Here is a 22,045-nt window from a genome sequence, read left to right on the forward strand (position 1 = left end):
GGAGGTGTGAAGGAAGTAGGAGTAGGATTGAAAGGGGGGTTGATGGGTGGGGGGAAGGAGCATAAGGAGCAGGTCCAGGTGTTTGTGTAATGTTTTCTGGATGCAAGTGTTGTGCAGGTGTAATGGGTCCAGTTCTTGCAGGTGTTGCACTGAACTGAACCCTTTGTCTGTCGGCTCGACGTGATAGGTTTTGAGCATGTTGGACATATGTATTTGTTGGTGGGTCCTGGATTGCTCACCAATAGTGTCTGACAACATGGTCCAGACTGCCCACTCTGCCACAGTCAAACACATAGACCTGTGGAATAACCTGGACAAAGAGATCATCCAGTCTAAAACTTAAATGAGTTCAAAGCAAAATTCAACTTATCGAGACACAGAGACGGGACCCTATGAGCGTAGTTCATTTCCTGTATATCACAACTGGGTAAATATAACCAGGTAATTAAGCAACGTTGGGTCTGGTTAGTACTTGGATGGGTGACCGCCTGGGAACACCAGATGCTGTTGGCATCCCTACGTGTCAAGTGGGGTTGGTGGAGGATTAGTGCCCCTCCCCGTAAAACAATTAACCCTAAGCCCTTGGCCACCCCGATTGGGATACATGGCGTCTGGCAATGAATGAATGAATGAATGAAATACTGTAATGATATCTGGTGCTGGTGTACATTAAGTTTGTCACTGTTGCCCCACCAGAGCTTCTGCAGGGGATTATGTTGCTTGTCCTTATGCTTGCATGTGTATGAATGGCCCAACCTCCTACCAAGCATGCATGGAATGGAGTGTTTGCTGCCAGCATCTGTCCAGCACTCCACTCACCCTTACCTTTTTTTTTTTTCTTTCTTTCTTTCTTTTTTTTATGTGTCCAACTCTGGGCATAGGCTTCACAGCCTGCTATCAAGGCCCAGCAGTCCTCCTACATACCATACACCTCTACATGTCACCACTTCGGCGCTAACACCCTCTGTCCATATTGAATACATGCTAGGGCTGTCTTATACAGGACTGGTGTATTGGTATTAACAGGGGTATTTTTACATGTCGGCGGGTCTTCTGGAAGATCAGTAAAGCCTAATTTAATGAAATTCAAATCCTTAAACCGTTCCCGGCCCCAGCCGGGATTCGAACCTGGGTCTGTTAGGACTGCAGGCCACCTCTCTACCAATTGAGCCACTGCCTCCCCCACACACTGGCAAGTGGCATCACCGATAATCATGTAGTGTTGTCAGATGGCTTTCCGTACAATTTGCTATAACAAGCGCAAAAAATGGCTAGAAACTGGTTAAGCTGAAGCTTATAGGACTAAAAATAAGGCTAACTCTTCACTGCACACATTTTAACATAACCACATCATCGCTGTCTTCATTTTACTCAGAGTATGATGATGCAGATATGCTTGGTTCATTTTTATTTGACTGTCCATACAACTTGAGGTTGGAAGGTTACATGACAGAATTTTGCTCTGTTTATTTTGTACTTATAATGAACACAGTTTTGTTAGAAGCTCTGTCTTTCTTAAATCCATTCTCAGCATATGTGCTTTTCCAGCCACTGTTTGCTAAATTTCTGTGTGTGAATGCTACTAAGGCATCTTTCCAGCAATTAGATGCAACTGCAAAGTGAATGTATTGGCCTTGACTTGTACTCTCATACAGTTCCTTGCACAGGTGGCAACTTGACTGAAACGCAAGACATCCACACATAAGCCTGTGGGCCAATTAAAGTTGCCTACAAGAATATGACATGTCCAAATGGTCTGGTATGATCCTGCCCTCCCCTCTTTCCTCGCACATACCTCCCCAGCCTGGACTTTACTCCAGGCTTTTATGGTTACTTTAAATGGAGGACATATTTTCCTAACAGCTAAATTTTGAAGATTTGATTTGATTTGATAATATTTGAGAAAGAGGGAGGTGCATTTGGTGGCTGGCGTGCTGCAGCTGGTAAGCGAGCCTAGATATGGCATGGTGTTTGAACTTCTAACCCTCGCCTGCACACTGAAGTTAAATACCGGTATCATCCTTCTGCCTACAGGTAACTTTACACTCCCTCTTCTTTCTTTCCTTATTCTTTCCTCTTCCTTCTGCCTGTGGGTGACTACACTGAGTGACATGCCAAATGGTCTCCTGTACACCAGGAAACCATTTACTACACTGGGTGGTAACCATATAACCAAATTCTGGCGCCTGGTGGTTTAGTGGGTAATTATGGCACTCCAATCGGATTGAGCCAGCGAAGGTTTATATCCAGGGGATGGTTGGGGTTTACTGCTCAAGTAATGCCACTCAGGGATGAGTGAGGCTGGTCACTCTCATCTTAAATGTCAGTATCAGTACCAACTTGCTTAGCCCCAGGTTCCTATGCACCTCATGGGGCAATGTAGGATTGGATGATGAAGATGATTAAAATATTAAATATCTGTGTGGTATTTTAAATCATGTATAGTGAAACTTGTACAAACTCACATAAGTTGTGACATGACAGTACTGCATTACCGCATGTCTATTTTTTCAGCATGAATCACTGTACATACAGTATACTATATGCACAGTACAGTAATACTGTGAACCACGCCCTCATTTTACAATGAAGATGCATCTGAAAAAAAATCCATCTCATGACAGTTTATCATATATTTAGTCATCTATAACACTGTTCAGTGGGGAAATGTTTTGGCCAAGGATCACTCACCCAACAAAGTCTATAAACACATTTTGTACTCAGCCCAACAAGCCCTGTACAGTACTCATCTGCCTCTGACACAAGCCATCCGTCTGCTGATCAAAAAGTTAACATAGGTGGGGTAGGAGTGCAACTTCTTCAGGGATCATTAACCCTTTAACCGCGGGCATTGTTTTGCCCCGACTGGTCTCTCCCGCTGGGGTTCCAGCCAAATGTAAACAAACCTTTAAACCTTAATAACTCTGCACAGAATAAAGCTAGAGCAAAAAATAAGGTACCATTAGAAAGTACTAACCTTCAGCTTTGCAGTGATGTAGGTTTCATGACTTTGCGGACTTTCACAGGACGGGCAGTGCCGTTAGAAGTGAGCGGTGTAAAATCACTATTTTACGCCCCACACACCAGTACCAAATGCCAACCACTCTCTGATAATAGTACTATAAACATATATGAACACTGCACATACGATAAACGCCCACTCTGTGTTCACTGAGGTAGGTAACAGGAACTGTAATTGCCCGCACGTCACTGCGGCATCACACGCTCACTGACGTTTGGTTAGAGGCGATGTTTTCATTATTTCTAACTTCTATTACTATTTTACATATAATCTGGGCAATATACATTATATTTACACTGCACTTATTACTATATTGCGTCACTGTCGCATCACAGAATTACAGCAGTGCCGCAGATTTTCTTATTACCATATCACTTATGTACTGGCCATATTTACATAATTTTCTAGGTAAAATGTATTATACAATTATTGGTAAAGCACGTCACTGTCGCATCACAGAATCACAGCAGTGCCGCAGATTTTCTTATTACCATATCACTTATTATACTGGTCAATATTTACATTGTTTTCTAGGCAAAATATCCCTTATTACTACATTATCCCTTATACAATTATTGGTAAAGCAAGTCACTGTCGCATCACTGTATATCACTGTCACTGTCAGTATTTACTCAGCGAGTGGTACTCGGCAAAGCACGGAGTCACACAGAGAGCGACTTCGCATTCCTGGCACTGGTGTGTGCTCATTTTTCTCGCCCGAGGCCTCCGTGTGGTGTTATGACACACTCTGCAGCGGCCCTGTGACAACCTGCCGCCTGCGGTGAGAGGCAATTTCACAAGCTGGTGCCGGCTCATGTAATTGCGGCACTCAAGACGGTCAGGTTGTGTGTCAGAGTGTCGCCTCGGGACCAATGCCGTCACCTGACCAAATCGTGCAAGCAGCTGCTGCACGACAGTCTTGGAGAACTGTCTCAGGGATGGTTGCCTTATGCCCCCGACTTGTGTCTTGTAGAGGAGGAAGGCGCTGAGCATGCACATATCGAGCATGTGGAGGCAAGCCTTCCTGTACCATCGGGTGTTTCTCCTGAGACAGTCTATCTCACCAATCATCATGTCCGACTTATCAACAAGTCTCATGTTGATATTATAGTCAATGACGGCATCGGGCTTCATGATTGGCTCTCCCGTCCTGTAGCTGACCTTCCCAGTTCTCTGCAATTCCCCCTTGTGGATGGTGCTGAGCATATTCACGACCTTCTTGTCGTGCCACCTGATCGCCAGAAGCTTGTCAGACTTCTTCAGGTGCACATCTCCCTTGGATGAGGATGATGCTTCAGGGAAACTTGGCCACTCTTTCCTGTGGCTCCGAACAGTGCCAACAGTGCCGATGCCGTGTTCAGCCAGGTATTTGGCGAGTTTCGGTGTTGTGTAGTAATTGTCCGTGTACAGCACATGATTCCCACCAAAATACCTCTCCATCAGCACTTTTACTACGGAGCCAAGGGGATCTTTCCTGTCCACGTCCATTGTGTTTGCAGAGTAGATGACGAAATCAAGGATATACCCCGTCTCACAGTCACACAGCACAAAGAACTTTATCCCAAAGCGGTGGCGTTTGCTGGGGATGTACTGACTGAATTTGAGACGTCCTCTGAACAATACCAGAGATTCATATATGACGACTTTTTGCATAGGACGGAAAAATCGCATAAATCGATCCCTAATCTTGTTGAGGAAATCCCTCACTTTCCACAAAGGGTCAGTTTGGGACGGGTTTTCATTGTCAGCGAAGTGCAGGTATCCTAGCAGCTGTCGGAACCGATCTTGTGACATGTATTTGCCGAATGTTGGGATAGAAGTGATGTCATCAACCAGCCAGTACTCCTCCAACTCATGTCTCTTGATATGGGGCATCAAGAACATGAGAGTAAAGAACACATACAGCTCTCTGATCCCTACAGGCAACCACAACACTTGCTTTGGTGAGCCAATAGGTCCCAGCCCTTCTGTTGCACACTGAGCTGCATACCTATTGGTCTCATCGCTGACAAATTGCACGATTTCGTCATCCATGAAGGCCAGGAAGTAGTCCACAAAGTCATCTCCTTCGTTGCATGGGAAGGCAGGCTGTATTCCCGCGTCTGTCATGTCAAACGGCGGATTGTGTGGCTGAAAATCAGCACCGTCAGACCAAACAAATGCATCCACTTTCCCGATGCGTGGTTCAGTGGCAGTGGCAGGTCGCATTGCACTCTTTTCCCGGTGAGAAGGAGTTGAGGTGGAGGCAATGTGTGAGGCAGGAGGTGAGCAGGAGGGGGGGTGAGTGGGAGGGGGTGGTGAGGGGGAGGGAGCTGGGCGGGGGGCAGGCGGGGGGGGGTTACTGACCTGGTGTGTGGTGAAACCTGACCTCTCTTTCTTCCCCGCTTATCACCTCGCTTATCACCCCGCTTTGCCCTCCGGCTGCCATGCATCCCCTCTGTTCTAGGCCGGCCTGCCCTGCTTACCCTGCCTGCCCGGCCTGCACGGCCTGCCTTTCCTCGCTGTGCAGGCTCTGGGAATTCATATTCCTCAGATGATGTTGACTGAGGAGAGGGCACGGCAGAAGATGAAGATGATGTGAGGGCAATAGGGCTAGGGGAACGGGAAATTGGTGGGAAATGCTTGCTAGGGCCGGGTGTAGGAGACGTAAGTTTCCACTTCACTCCCTTCCCACGTGCTACACCCATTTTCCCCATGGGCGCCTTCCCTTTTCCAGAGTAAGTTGTGGGTGGTGGGGGGGAGACAACATGTTCAATTTCATCACTGTCACTGCCCAATTTTTCAACCATAAACGGTTCCCCAGCAATAACTGCATAGTCATCATTACTTGCGGTAAGTGTATCACTCTCACTGCCACAATCCAGAGTTGTACTTACAGTTTTGTCCAGCTCTGTCCTAGGGGGGCGCGGTAGCACAGTGGTAGCGCGCCGGATTCGTAATCGGGGGATTGCGAGTTCAAGCCTCGCCCGGGCTGCCGTGCCGGGAGTGGTAGCTCGCTCCTGTAACCCTAGCGGGGCTATATAGTCCAATACAGGGCTTAGCTCGGGGGAACTCCATTTCTCCCATTTCTCCCAGCTCTGTTCTAATTTCTGGGGTGCTCAACCCCTTCTGCCTCACTGTCGGCAGTTCCTTCCTCGGTGTAGAGGTCGAAGGCACACTAGCACTAGGAATTTCCGAGGAGGAAGTGAGTGATGATGACTCGGGACGGAGCGCCATTGTCATGCACAGAGCTGGACAGATACTGACTGATGCATGTCAGGGCAGGGGTGGGGGGGGCCCCCGGGGGGTGGGAGGAGGGAGGTGTGGGAGGGCTGGTGTGAAAGAACTCGACAGCTACTCTTGCGTGAAACAATTTGTGCACAGAAAAAACGCGCGGTGTTCAAAATATTCACGAACATTCCAGAATGACACCTGCGGTTTGGTCCAGTTTTTTCAATGTCATTCTGGAATGACACCCGGGGTTAAAGGGTTAAGCAACTCAAAGGTCATTTGCATGAAAACGATCTTCCACCTTCTCAGTGATTTCCTTGACATACCTCTCCTTGTTCCTTCTCAGCAAAATTCTTGCCTGACAAGACAGAAGTCTGTGCCACTCCTGATCCTCAACCAGTCTAGCAGCACAACTTTTATCAGTTGTAGCCAGTCTCCCCGGAGAGAGAAATTCTATCCGGGAATGGAAGAAGGGTGGTAGCAAAGAGGAATATTTGGCTGCCAAGCGTAGGGCTAGAAGAGAGGTGTACAAGGCAAAGTCTGAGTCACAGAGACAATTACTTGATAACCTAAATCATGGGGAAAGGAAAAATATATTTAGGGTGGCAGGTCAGGTGAAGAGGGATAATCGGGACATTATAGGTGAGCAGTGTGTGAAGAATGATGAAGGAAGGGTAGTGGTGAACAGTGAGGATATTACAGATGCATGGAGAGAGCATTATAACCGGTTGTTGAATGAGGAGTTTGACTGGGACAGGGAAGGTTTAGAGCCAGCAGATTCAGTGTCTGGCCCTTGGCCTTTGATTGATACTGCTACTGTGAGTGAGGAAATAGGCAGGATGAGGGTGGGGAAGGCAGCAGGTGTGTCTGGGTTGACTGCCGAAATGCTGAAGGCCTCAGGCGATATAGGGGTGAGTTTAGTCACTGACCTGATAAATAGGATTATTTATGAGTGTGTTGTCCCAGATGATTGGCTGAAGAGTGTAATTGTAAATGTGTATAAAGGGAAGGGTGATGCCCTGGAAAGAGGAAATTATAGAGGTATAAAGCTTTTAGATCAGATAATGAAGGTAATGGAGAGAGTTTTAGAAGGTATGATTAGAGAAAGAGTGGATATTGATGAGATGCAGATTGGGTTTATGCCAGGTAGGGGGACTACTGATGCCATATTCATTGTTCGATGGCTTCAGGAAAAATATATTGGTAGGAGAAGGGATCTTTATTTTGCTTTAGTTGATTTGGAAAAGGCCTTTGACAGAGTCCCTAGAGAGGTGGGTGGCAATGAGAAAGCTTGGCTTGGAGGAGTGGCTGGTTAGGGTGGTTATGGCTATGTATGTGGGTGCTCACACCCAGGTAAGAGTGAATGGAGATTTGAGTGATGAGTTTTCGGTGAATGATGGTGTGCATCAAGGGTCAGTCTTGAGTCCCATGTTGTTTATCATGGTACTTGAAGCCCTTTCACATGACTTTAGAAACGGACTCCCGTGGGAGTTGTTGTATGCTGATGATTTGGGGAGGCAGAGGAAAGGTTTAGGAAGGAAAGAGATGGTATGGGGCACAAGGGTTTAACCCCTAAAATGCGGCCATGGACAGCCGACATCCCCGAGTGGCGGGGTTGGATCACGGTCTGAGTACCTGTAGGAAAATATTAGCCAAAAATCAGAGATTAACCCTAGAACATTATACTTGGTATGGCAGATAGTACTTACATTCAGCTTTCTCCAGAGACAGGTGTTGAGCCTTCGTGGACTACCCAAGGACTTGTGGAGACTTGCAAAGTTGGGTAACAAAATCTTCACTTTCACACCTCCAGCAACCCGGTTTCCCCTCTACCACAGCCTCATTCTGTCACAGTAAACTTTATACTACAACATACAGGTAGTTTGGAATCCGTATTTGTACAATATGCACTCATAATAAGGCTAAAATCAACGAAGCGTATGGCAGACATGCAGCGCAGCGGTGATCTTCCCGTCACTCAACAAACATTTCCATTTTCACAGCCAAAAACACGTATACTACATTATTTTCAATCATATTACTTCCCAAAAGATCACCGCGGCGCGCTTTTATTCTGCCTTACACCCGTCACTTTATTCTCGTTCCTGTCGGCCGCTCGCACTGACTCGGAAGAGCTAGAACTTGCCATATGTCACTTTGAAAGCCTGCAGTAAACTGACGCTAAACAAGGGCAAACCGCGCGAAAAAAAGCTAGCGTGACAACTGGGGAAACAAGCGTTTCCTATTAGCATAAACTGCTTGTGAGAGGAGAGTGCAGATTTACAGTTCTGAGTAGTCAGAGCGCTGCCATATATCACAGCCAGGCTGGCCGGGCCATGGTGGGGGGGGGGAGGGGGGAAAAATGCGATACTTGGCAACAATGGAGGTCAGTAGTACAAAGGTCAAGTATGCTAATTGTAGCTAAAGGGTGGTGGTACTGATAGACAATACCAGCTGGAACATCCTTGCCCGCGTTTATTCAAAATTAACTTGAATCGCAAACGCGACGCTCCGCCGTTATGTCCTTTTTGGCGATTGTCCCAAAAGCGACGATCCGCCTTTACAGGGTTAAGGGTAAATGCAGATAAAACAAAAGTGATGATATCTAGGGTTGGTGGCGATACTGTCAAAGACGAGGGAGAGTGGCCATGTGCAGTATGCCACAAGGGCGTGGGAAGTAATTCCATCTTGTGCGGTGTTTGTGATAAATGGGTGCATAAGAGATGTAGTGGTATCAGAGGTAGACTGCGAGATAATGCTGATTTTATGTGTACGGTGTGTCGGGGTGAGCAGGTGGAGATTGTCAGATGTGAAAGGATTGAACTTGCTGGTGAATCTCTTGAGTGTGTGGAAGAGGTTTGTTATTTGGGAGACATGTTGTGTGCTGGAGGTGGGGCTGGAGCTAGCTCTGTAGCTAGGGTGAGAAGTGGTTGGAAGACGTTCAGGGAGCTCTTGCCTCTCCTGACATTGAGAGGACTCTCCCTACGTGCTAAGGGGCCTTTGTATGCAGCATGTGTTAGGAGTGTAATGCTGTATGGTAGTGAGACCTGAACAGTGAAGGAGGAAGATATTCGCTGGCTCAGACGTACAGAAATGACAATGATTAGGTGGATGTGCCGTGCGTCCCTGCGTCCAAGACCTGGAGGGGCTGGGTTTACGATGGAAGAGTTGAGAGGCAGGATGGGACTGGAGTGTATTGGTGTTGTGATGAGGAGTGGTAGACTGAGATGGTTTGGACATGTGGAGAGGATAGGGGATGATAATTGGGTGAGGAAGTTGAGAAGTGTTAATATTGGGGGTGGGGTTATGAGGGGTAGACCAAGAAAGACATGGGACGAGGTCATTAAGTGTGACCTCAGGGTTAAGGGACTGAACAGGGAGGCTGCAATGGATCGTGCAACATGGAGAGCCGCCATTAGGTGACCAAGGCCGACACATGCAAGCATGTTGGAGCCTTTAAAAATGAAACGAAACGATCATGGACATTCTCCAATGCATTCATCAGCTACTGCCAGGGAAACATGCTCAACATCAATGAACGCTTCAAACTGATTAGAGGCTGTCACTACGTACAACTTTATTCGTATCATTTATAAAGGCTCCAACATGCTTGCAAGCATCAGCCTTGGTCACCTAATGGCAGCTCTCCATGCTGCTCAATCTCTGGCAGCTTCCCTATTCAGTCCCTTATTCCTGAGGCCACACTCTATGACCTTGTCCCAGGTCTTTTTTGGTCTGCCTCTCACAACCCTACCTCCAACACTCACACTTCTCACCTTCTGCACCCATTATCATCCTCCATCCTCTCAACATGCCCAAGCCATCTCAGGCGTACCCCTCCTCATCACAACACCAATACACTCCAGTCCCATTCTTCCTCACAACTCTTCAGTTGCAATACTAGCCCCCCCAAGCCTCACATTCAAGGACACAATATACATCCATCTAATCACTGTTGTTTCTGTATGTCTGAGTCTACAAATAGCCTCTTCCTTTATAGCCCAAGTCTCACTACCATACAGCATTACACCCCTAACACACCGCATACAAGGATCCCTTAGCACGGAGGGAGAGCCCTCTCAATGTCAGGAGAGGCAAGAGCTCTCTGAACTTCTCCAACCATTCCTTACCCTAGCCACAGAGCTAGCTCCAACCCCACCTCCAGCACACAACATCCAAATAACAAACTCCTCTGCACACTCAAAAGACTCACCAACAAGATAGGTCCTTTCATGCCTGACATTATATACATGCTCTCCTCAACACACCACACACATGAAATCAACATTATCTCACAGTGTACCTCTAATACCACTACATCTCTTATGCACCCACTTAGCACAACAATGCATTGGATGGAGTTACTTCCCACACTCTTGTGGCCACCCATACATGGCCACTCTGCTTTGACAGTACTGGCCCGAGATATCATCACTTTTGTTTTATCCACATTAACTCTCAAACCCTTGTGCCCCATTCCATCTCTCTATTTCCTAAATCTTTCCTCCATCTCCCTTTCATTTGCTGCAATCAACAGCAAATCATCAGCATCCATTTCCCCTTTTCTGAAGTCACGTAAGAGCTTCAACCAACATGACAAAGTATTAGGGGCTCAAGACTGACCCCTGATGCATGCCAACATTTGCAGGAAACTCAAATCTCCATTTACTTTCACTTGGGTGTGAACACCCACATACACAGCCATAACCACTCTAACCAACCACTCCTCGATTCCAAGCTTTCCCGTTGCCCACTTCACCACCTTCCTACAGACTCTGTCAAAGGCCTGCTCCAAATCAACAAAAACAAAATACAGCTCCCTCTTCTTTCCTATACATTTTTCCTAAAGCTGACTGACAGTGAATATGGCATCAGTGGTCCCTCTGTCTTGCATAAACCCAAGGTGAATATCATCAATATTCACTCTTTCTATAATCATACCTTCTAGAACTCTCTCCATTACCTTCATTACTTCGTCCAAAAGTTTTACGCATCTATAATTTTCTCTTTCTAGGGCATCACCCTTCCCCCTGTACACATTTACAATCACACTCTACAGCCAATCATCTGGGAAAACATACTCATATACTCTATAATCATATTTATCAAATCAGTAACTAAACCCACTCCTATATCTCTTGAGGCCTTCAGCATTTCAGCATTCAACACAAACACACCCGCCAACATCCCTAACTGGATCCTGCCTATTGCCCTACTCACAGTAACAGCATCAATCTAAGGCCAAGGGCTAAACACTGGAATACTGACTCCAAAACTTCCCTGTTCCAATCAGATTCCTCATTCAATAATCAGTTATAATGCTCTCTCTAAGCATCTTTAATATTCTTCCTGTCCATCATTACCTTTCCTTCATCATTCTTCACACACAGCTCATCTATGATATCCTTGGTTTCTCTCTTCATCTGATTTGTCACCTTAAATACCATATTCTTCCTTTCAGCACTATTCAGGTTATCCAGTGAAAGTCTGAGATTCAGATTCTGCACTGTATACCTCCACTCTTTCTAGCCCTACACTTGGCAGCCAGGTATTCCTCTCTGTTACCACCACTCTTCCATTCCTGGAAAAGCTTTCTTTTCTCTTTAATTGTGGTTTCTGCACCCTCATTCTACCACCATGTTATCGTATGTCTTGGAGTGCTCCTTGTCCATCCACACACTGAATCAGTAACTCTCGGGAGACTGTTCTTGAGAGCTCTATACTATTCATTAACATTAATGTCAACAGTTCCCTGTTCAGGCACACCTCATCTTTGGGGAGGCAGTGGCTCAATCGGTAGAGAGGCAGCCTGCAGTCCTAACGGACCCAGGATCGAATCCCAGCTGGGGCAGGGAACAATTTAAGGATTTAAATTTCATAAAATTGGACTTTATTGATCTACCACAAGACCTGCCGACAGGTCAGAGAAATACCCCTGCTAATACCACTTCACCAGTCCTGTATGAGGCAACCCTAGCATGTGTTCAATGGACAATGGGTGTTAGCACTGAAGTGGTTCCATGTGCAGGTGTGTAGGAGGACTACTGGGCCTAGAGATAGGCCTTGAAGCCTTTGCCCATAGTTGGACACACACACACACACACACACACACACACACACACACACACACACACACACACACACACAAATCTTGCTAAAGAAGGCATCCCATACTGCTTGGTTTTTCAACTTACATACTGTATTTTCCTCTTGGGTGCAGCGGTCCTCTTCTTCACCACCCGCTTCTTAAGCACCATGCCATATACAGGTAGCTAATTTGTGTTGCTGCACACACTCTTTGCTCCCTATAACTTTAACATCCCTCACCAACTTCCTATCAGCCTTCCTGACCAGGAATAGTCAATCTGGCTACTATTTCCTCCAGACTCATATGTAGTAAACCTACTCTCTTTTCCTAAAATGTGTGTTGCACACTCTTTATTATTACTTTCTGCTAAATCATAATGCTAATCTCTTCACTCTACAACAAACACATAACATTAGAAAATATAGAATTCAACAGGTACTCAGCACCTGAAACATTTACGACAACATGGTATCCAGATTCACACAAACATCAGTAACTCTACACATGCACACTGTAACATTCCCATCATTTAAAAACTAGGATAAACCCTAGTTCTTCACAAAAACCCAAAACACTACTTTGCACATGCACATCATCCAAAATAGCCAAATGCCTGCTTCTTAACAAAGTTACACCTAACATTCTCCTTGCTCTCTCATAACAGGGTTTTAAAGCACTTCACTCCACAAACATCTTAATAACCAACTTCACACAACATGCATCTGAAGCACACACACTGTATACTTCTTACAACAATTGACATTAGTAAAGCTTTTGATGCTATCTGCTGATGCAAACTAATCACTAAAATCTACAACACAAACATGGAAAACAACAACAATTGCTGGTTTGCCAACTACCTATTACAATGATAAGCAGATGTGACAATTCAGGGCAATTCACCCTGTACACAAAATTCCATAATGGGATTCCTCAGGGCTCCATTCTTTCACTTACATTTTTTAACCTGTGTGTGCATCATATTCCCACACCATAATCGCCAAAAAAAAAAAAAATTACTTCGTATGCAGATGATATTAAAATAACAACTGCAAACCACATCGCAGACAGCATGGTCACTGCAACAAGGCTACTTTCATACACTTCAGACATGGGTCACACACAACAATGTGATGACTGTTGTAGCCGTGTCTACCACCACACTCATCATGAGTGACAAACATGAGCACCGATACATCCCTGGCATCACACTTAACAATGTACCTGTGCCACATACCTCTTCAGCCAAGATCCCTGTAGTAACATGGCACTGAAGACACCATCAAGATAATGAGGCAATGCACCCCCAAACTAAATGCACTTAGAGCTCTTGCTGGGAAAACCTTTGGGCAACAAACACTCTTTCTACTGTGCATCTCCAGCATGGGCTCCCATCCTATCTAAAATCCACTACAAAACCCTGCAGACTATACAGAACAGCATCCTATGTATCATTACTGCTGCACCAATAATATTCTTGTTGGTCATTTGTCTTCCAAAGCTAAAGTCCTCACTGGTTAGGACTGTCTCAATATGTGAAGCACACAATTCTATTTGGCAGCTTGTACAAACATAGAACACCCCTGTCATTATGACAGAAACACACAATACAACTGGGAACATAAAACCATACCCACACAATCATTCTTAGACCCTCATGAACAACATCCCACCTCCAGATACTCCTATATTAGCAATGAATAATTTTACATGCTTACTTCACATGCAGGGCAACACAACACCTGGATCAGAATACTATAAAAGACCCCCCCCCCCCAAATCCAACCATCAGAGGTATTATTAAATAAAGCTGATTGAGTTTACCTAGCTAGAATTTAATCAGGACACCATCCTCCTACGCTACCAATTTTTATTTGGGTTGTGTGCAGTCACAGATGACTTATGGCCCACTTGTAAATTAGGCCCAAATGAGAGGACACAAATAGTGGACCACTGCATAGCACATAATACACTAAGACAGATATAACATCAACAGGATAAGGAAACTATGGAACAATCCCATAGGGACAGTTGCTTATCTGTGGTTGATGGGTCAACTTGAGCACACAGATCTGGGTTAAATCACAAAAACAACTTTGCATCAACACATGCTGTCTTTCCATTCTTCAACCTCTTCACGGCATTCTTCACTTTTGCAAATGTCACACTCTCAAGCACCACATTTCTTCTCTGTGCAACACTAAAACCAACCATACTGACTAAGGTTCTTTCTCATCAGCCTTTCAAAATATTCCCTCCATCTTATTTCATGTCCACTGTTATTATTACTTATTTATTTACAGTCAAGTCACCTATGGTGCATGCTCCTATGGCATGGTTTTCTATGACACAGCAAGGTGCCAGACCCAAAAAAATGAATCACACGCATAAACTATACCTATGGCACGGATGCGGCAAGGTTTGAAACGCACCTCTAGCCTTGGAATCCCCAGCCCTACCCCTTCCACTTATGCACTATCGTCATCGGAGTCAGGTACGTATAGTACAGTCACTACTTGTTATACGATGAACCAGTATACAGTAATTCGCTACAATGATAACAAAAAAGTTACACCCCAAAATCCAATTTACGATGAATTTCCCACTATAACGATATTGCCATCGGAAAATTTTGTACGAAACGCAAGGCGCATGCAAAGCGACCGTCGCTCGTCTCAGGCAAGATGGCGGCCCCGGCGTGCAGAGCTGCATTGTTTTAATTCAGTTGCACAGTCCCGCCACCCCTTCAAAGCCCTACCTTTTCCACTCGTTCACGTGTGCCCCCCTGCTATCGTCACCTCTCAGCCAAGCATCGTACTACAGTATACACTGTGTAGCACCAGGCTAACATTATGTAAGTGTGATTATTGTGTTGTTGCAACGATTTACTGTACGTGAATAACGCTGCCTGTATTGGTGTGATAGTGTTTGTTTTGGTCTTGGAGACGACTTGGACCGACACAGGAAGTGATTAAGGTGGGTTGTCATTTTTGTTTGACTGATTGCTTGACTGTGTGTGTGAGTAAAGTGGGGAAAAATAGGGAAAAGTGGGGTGAAAGGGGGAACTTCGAGCGAACGTCCAGAACCAAATTGCATATTTCTCACAGGTTTAGTTATTTGGTGGCGACCATCATCCACTCACTTGATGTAGTGCTGCCTACTTCTTCCTTAGCCTGCATCATTCTTTCTGTGCCTCCCCTCCTCTCTTCCTATTTCTCCCATCTTTCCTGTCACTTCTTATTGCTTTTCTTTCCTTTACAGGTGGCTTTACATTGAGTGACAAGCCAAATGGTTTCCTGAAACCCAAGAAACCATTTACAACGCTGGGTGGTAACCATATAACCAAACCATACGCGCTCCCTACGTATCAGCAACTGGGTTGGTGGAAGGTTAGTGCCCCTCCCCGTAAAACAAATAACTCAAGTCAAATGACCACCCCTTATGGGATTATGGCGTCTGGCAATAGATAGATAGATAGTTTTCTGTGGCACAGGCTCAGTCCAGAACCAATTAGCCACGCCTTATGCGACTTGACTGTACTTATTTTTTTACACATTCCTGCCATCAAAAATATACCGGTACTTCACTGATCCCTTGGGTATCACACATAAATGGTTCTGAACATGGTTCGTGATCAAGAATTCATGAGATACCAAATACTGTACCTAGACCTATTTATCCCAACTGGTCCCAGGCACCTCACACTCAATCCCCAATTGTCCTTTTTATGACGATTTAGACCCATGAAGTACATACATACTGTTATGGTAAGTACAGTACTAGAAACACACAAGGGCATGGTTAGGTTACCAGAAAGTGATGAAAAGGGCACCATATGGATGAATATTAAATTTGTTAGTGGGTACACATACCTTGGAGAGGCATGAGATGGGCTTGAGGTAAAGGGTTCTGAGGCTAGAAATTGGAAAGCTAGTGGTCTCCACCCTTGGGAGTAACTCCTAAAAGTGTGTCTCATCTTCAAATCCCTCACAACCATCAGAAACTACAAACACTGCATCCTCACTGTTGGCTCAGGCATGTGATAATGATTTTTTTTTCTTCTTCTTCTTTTTAACTGAAAAATACAATATAAGGGCAGGAGTGGAAATTTTCATCAAGCACTGATAACGAAAACTGTGATACCCAAGTATGCTATAACCAAAGGATCACTGTATGTAACTAATGCACAGAACTGCACATTACAGTACAATGTACACTAGTAATAGGACTCATAGTCTACCATCTTAGTTGGTATATGATATGAGGTCATAATGAATGAATTGAAATATTCACCTGTGTCTGCAAAGTCACCTTGCACGACTGTGTTCAGTCTGAGTTCTATGCTGCCACTACTAACTGTGCTGAACCCAAGGCGACTCAAGCGCTGGACCTGCAGAAGTAATTACATATAAGAGAAAGTACAACTGCCAGCATTAATAACTGGAACAGTGGCTGGTGCATTTTGATAGATGTGGCAAGAGCGTATTTGTTCATACCATAGTTAGAAGGTATTAAGGGACTTGCAAATCCTGTTACTTTAATCAGATCAAATTGCTTGACATTCCTGGTCCAAATACAGTAAGCTAAAGTTGTTGGTAAATACAGTAAGTTTATATGCAATGTATTATATCCACATGATATATATAGATGCAGTACTTGTAATACTGTATATATATATATATTTTAGACAATAATTCATTTGGGTAAGTGTGCTGGGTTTGAGCCCATATTCCTATTAGTTATGGTGTCTCCACAGCACATCTTCCTCTGATACCTATTTTTGAATATGGCTAATTAATATACTTTTGTATGTTTTCTATGCAGAGTACAGTGATATTAAAGATTTATGTATCATACAGGACAATTAGGTGTAATAAAAAAAGTTGCTTGGGAAAAGATGTTAGAGAGCTTCCTTAACCAACAAGACTATGGGTCTTGGTTCAGGTGAACTGGTGCACTGATGCAGCTGACATCAGATGTTTTATTAATAACCCAGCAGGTTCAAGCATGGTATGCACACAATAAAACAAAAGTAAAAATACAATATTATACACAAAATAACATGTTTTGCAGAATCAGAGTTATATTAGATATCAGATATGGATGCAGAGTTTGAAGGGTTTGAACAAATCCCCCTTTCTTTATAATGTTTGACAAATGGATGATCATGCATGAAAATATATATATTTTTTAATGATTACAGTACTTACTTTATTGATGTGGACTGCTAATATGAAAAATGAAATGACTAAGGAATTATGTTCATGATAAAGAAGCTCCCTTTCCCTCACTCTGAAACACACTCCCCATCCCTTCTCCTGTCTCTTACACACCTTGGCCACCTAATGATGACTCTCCCTGCTGCTCATTCTCTGGCAACTCCCCTATTCAGTCCCTTACCCTTGAGTTCACACAATGTGACCTTATCCCAAGTCTTTATTTTAGGAGGTCTGCCTCTCATAACACTACTCTCAATGTTCACACCTCCAACTCTCCACACCCAGCTGTCCTATCCTCTTAACATGCCCAAACCATCTCAGTCTTCCCCCTCCTCATCACAGCAGTATTATCTTGTGTATAATATTGTATTTGTACTTGAGTTTTATTATGTGTATACCATGCCAAACCCTGCTAGCTTATTTATAAGATGTCTGACACAACTACCCAAACAAATAATATACTTGATATGCAGAGGCCTCAATGCTGCTTCACAACTTAACAACATGTATATTCTCAACAACACCTCACAATACACCCTCATCCCACACCAGGCAAACTGCACCCCCTCCTCCCCAGACATCACATTCTGTTTGCCAACACCTGCACTCAGCACTACTTGCCAAACAGAACCCAAGCTCATTACAGATTGTCTCCCCAACATTATCACCATAGAAACACAATCGAAACCAGAGTGATCACATCTCACATTAACAAGAAAGCAGACTGGAAAAAAAATTCACTGATGATACAGAACAACACTTCAACACACCAAACAAAACACACATCACCAACATTAACAGGCACATTACATAGTTCAGGAACATCATATTCAGTGCGGACAAACACCACATTCCAACATTCCATGAGGCAACAGAAGATATTACAATCCAAAAATCACACTAGAGACTGCCTGCTTCATAAGTCAATGCAACAGACTTAAAAACACGATTCACCTCTCTGACACACACACTAGATAACATCTGCACGGTGAGATCAACAACAAAATTAATACAAAGAAAATGAAGAACTGGAAGAACAAAGAAAATGAAAAATGGAAGACTTTTGTTGCAACACACAGTCACTCCACGGACCTCTCTCAGCTCCACAAAACACTTGACAATATCATTAAATCACAAGCATGCACTTCCAAGACCCATGCTGCCAACACTTCCAACACCTAACACATCCCTTCCTATAAAGAACAAGCAAACATACAGTACTTGTAAACCACTGTGCAACACAAGTCACTTAACACCAACACGCACTGAGTCTGAAAAGCAGCTCTCTCAACACATAGAGTCCTTTCCACTCAATCACAATGCAACCCCCTTCACTCCAGAACAGACACTTAACATTATCCAGAAAACAAAAAACTCTATAAACACAGGTCTGGATAGCATCAGCAACCTGCAGCTGAAACTTTTGTGACCACAAGGCATCCAAGCCTTCAAAAACATCAGCAACTACTCACATGCACACCATAGCACTCCCAATATTTGGAAACATGGAACAATTATCACTTACCTCAAACCAAACAGACCCTACACTCTCATCTTTGTACTGACCCATAACTAACTTAGCACACCATCCAAAATAACTGAATGCATCATTCTCAACAAAGTTGCTCCTCATGTCCCCCTTGCTCCTTCACAACATGGATTCAGAGCACTGCACTCTACAAGCACCTTATTGACTAATCTTACACAATAAACATCGAACGGCATCAACATGGCACCAACTCAGTGTACGCTTCAAGCAATAACAGATATTAGTAAAGCCTTCAATGCTATCTCATGACACAAACAAATCACCAAGATATACAATACAAATATGGAAGGCATCAAAAATTGGCCTGCTAACTACTTTTCTAATAGACAAGCACATGTTACATTCCAGGGCAAGTCATCGTGAACACAAAACCTCCCTAACAGAGTTCCACATGACATCAACGGGGCCAAACTTTGGCCAACAAAAAGAACACTCTCCTAATTCTACAAATAATACATTAGATTAGTGATGTCCTGTACCTCCCCAGCATGGGCTCCCATGCTATCTAATACCCAGTACAGCACCCTACCAATTATATAGAACAATGTCCTATGCATCAGCAATGCCTGCACCAAAACTACTCCCACAGCTCGCACTCTGAAACTAAAGTCCTCCTGTCAGAGAATACCTTGATATGAGGGATACGAAATCTATGCAGCAGTCTGTTCCAATACTCAACATCCCTGTCATTACATGATGGAGACACACAACACAAATATACTCGGTTCCAGGGAGTCTGATGCGCTGATTTTGCCAGCTGAGGACAGGTGGAATTGGTAACACTGCGTGATGCTGTAGGGCAGTGATTGGTCAATTCCCGTCATGTTTGAATGTGCACCAAATTGACTTCGTATTCCAACCGAGGCCCTCATTTATTTGTAAGATACCGGATTATACAGATACAACTTAAAGCAATGATATCTCTAATGATAAATATGTGCCTTTTAAATTATTGGAGATAAACCTGAAAGACACTGATAACAAAACTAAGTAAAGTCGCAACTGGACGCATACAGACACAGTTAGCAACTGTGGCGGGAATTCAAACGTTCATATCAAGGTGGTCCCAAGGTCCTGTGAAGGCTCGAATGTTTTTCCCACCACTATTACACAGTGTCACAGTCTACAGTACAGTCTGTGCTATGCCTTTTATTATCTCATCTACTAATATACAACCTTACCCCAAATACGCTTAGCTTAACTTCCAATAATTATAATTTGTGTAACCCCCCCCCACACACACACACCTCACTGGGGCCAATACATGCTATTCTCAATACATATAGTGTACATACACATTTTCACTACCTTCATGGGTAACAATAGCTTTAATAATCTGCATTTGTTTGTATGCACAGTCAGGTTCAATAAAATTACTTCTTCATTAATAAGTTTGGTGTTTGATTTTCCTGAACATTTTCATAAGTATCATAACAGATAGACATACAGACAGACAGACATACACCCTATCCCTGGCCACCATGCACTCTCTCCTCAAGCATGATGTGTCTATGTCCCCTTGACAGACAGGAGCCGGGAAAGTAATGGATTACATCACTGTAGAATGAACCAAACTTTTGTTAATGGTGGAAGAAAGAAAATTAAGAGTAAAGCAAACCCCATGAGAAAATAACAGCTGAACTATGCTGCCATAATAAAATCGCATGCAGTGTGAATGAAATCAAACATGATGAACTGAATTTAAACAAATAAATCAGCTGCTGACTGTTGTCCATATGCATCCAGTTGCGACTTTACTTAGCTTTGTTATCAATGTCGTTCAGGTTTATCTCTAATAATAAAAGAGTATCGTGCAGTGTTACCAATTCCACCTGTCCTCAGCTGGCAAAATCGGTGCATCAGACTCCCTGAAACCGACTATAGACAAAAAAAAAAAAAAAAAATCACCACAAAAACATTATGAAACCCTCTACAGCAATATCTCGCCTCCAAACATTCCAACACTAGCAAAATAAAAAACACCTACATACTCACTTCATTCATAGGGCAATACAACACCTCACTCACAGTACCATACTACATGCCCTACCCTCCTGACATCCACCCAGCAGAGATATCTTTAAACAAAGATGATCGAGTTCATCTAACTAGGCTTAGAGCAGGACATCATCCAGACCTCCTCAACTACCAGCTTAGATTTGGGTTGGGTAGAATTACAGATGACACATGCCTAACTTGTAGATTAGTTTTTGTGTCATTTATAAAGGCTCCAACATGCTTGCATGTGTCAGCTTTGGTCATCTAATGGTGGTTCTCCATGCTGCTTGATTTCTGGCAGCTTCCCTGTTCAGTCACTTATCCTTGAGGTCACACTCAATGACCTCGTCCCAGGTCTTTTTTTAGTCTGCTTTCGCAACACTACCCCCGAAGTTCTCATTTTCCCCACACAATTGTCATCCTCCATTCTCTCCACATGCCCAAACCATCTCAATCTGTCCCTCCTCATAAAGCGCCAACACATTCCAGTCCCATCCTCCCTCTCAAATCTTCAGACATAAACCTAGCCCCTCTAGGCCTTGCATTCAAGGATGCACTACATATCCATTTAATCACTGTCATTTCTGTATGCTTGAGCCTGCAAATATCCTCCTCCATTACTGCCCAGGTCTCACTACCACAAAGCATTACATTCCTAAAATATGCTGCATTCAAAGATCCCTTAGCACAGAAGGAGAGCCTTCTCAATGTCCAAACACTCCTTACCGTAGCCGAAGAGCTAGCTCTAGCCCCACCTCCAGCACATAAAATGTCCCCCAAATAACACAGCTCTTCCACACTCAAGACACTCACTAGCAAGATCAATCCTTTCATGCTTGACAATCTCTATAATGCTCTCCCCAAAACAGTGATATAACACACATAATGGAGCACAGCACAGCACTGGCAACACTAAGATGCAGAAACATCAGTGATGTAGGGATCCTGTGGGACAACCC

The 22,045-nt window shown here is 44.0% G+C and overlaps 1 protein-coding gene across 1 annotated transcript in view; it reads right to left on the minus strand.

Annotated features, from left to right (window-relative positions):
* The window catches only part of LOC145405985 (tectonic-like complex member MKS1), a 77,944-nt gene that overhangs the window by 5,236 nt on the left and 50,663 nt on the right, over positions 1-22,045 (minus strand). Inside the window, exon 12 of the mRNA XM_080277167.1 lies at positions 16,614-16,710. Within this exon, the coding sequence (XP_080133293.1) occupies positions 16,614-16,710 (97 nt within the window). The remainder of the gene's footprint in view (positions 1-16,613; positions 16,711-22,045) is intronic.

Source organism: Coenobita brevimanus, chromosome 69 (genome assembly GCF_032717465.1).
Source record: "Coenobita brevimanus isolate Jiangsu-jjx chromosome 69, ASM3271746v2, whole genome shotgun sequence".
Lineage (NCBI taxonomy): Eukaryota > Metazoa > Arthropoda > Malacostraca > Decapoda > Coenobitidae > Coenobita > Coenobita brevimanus.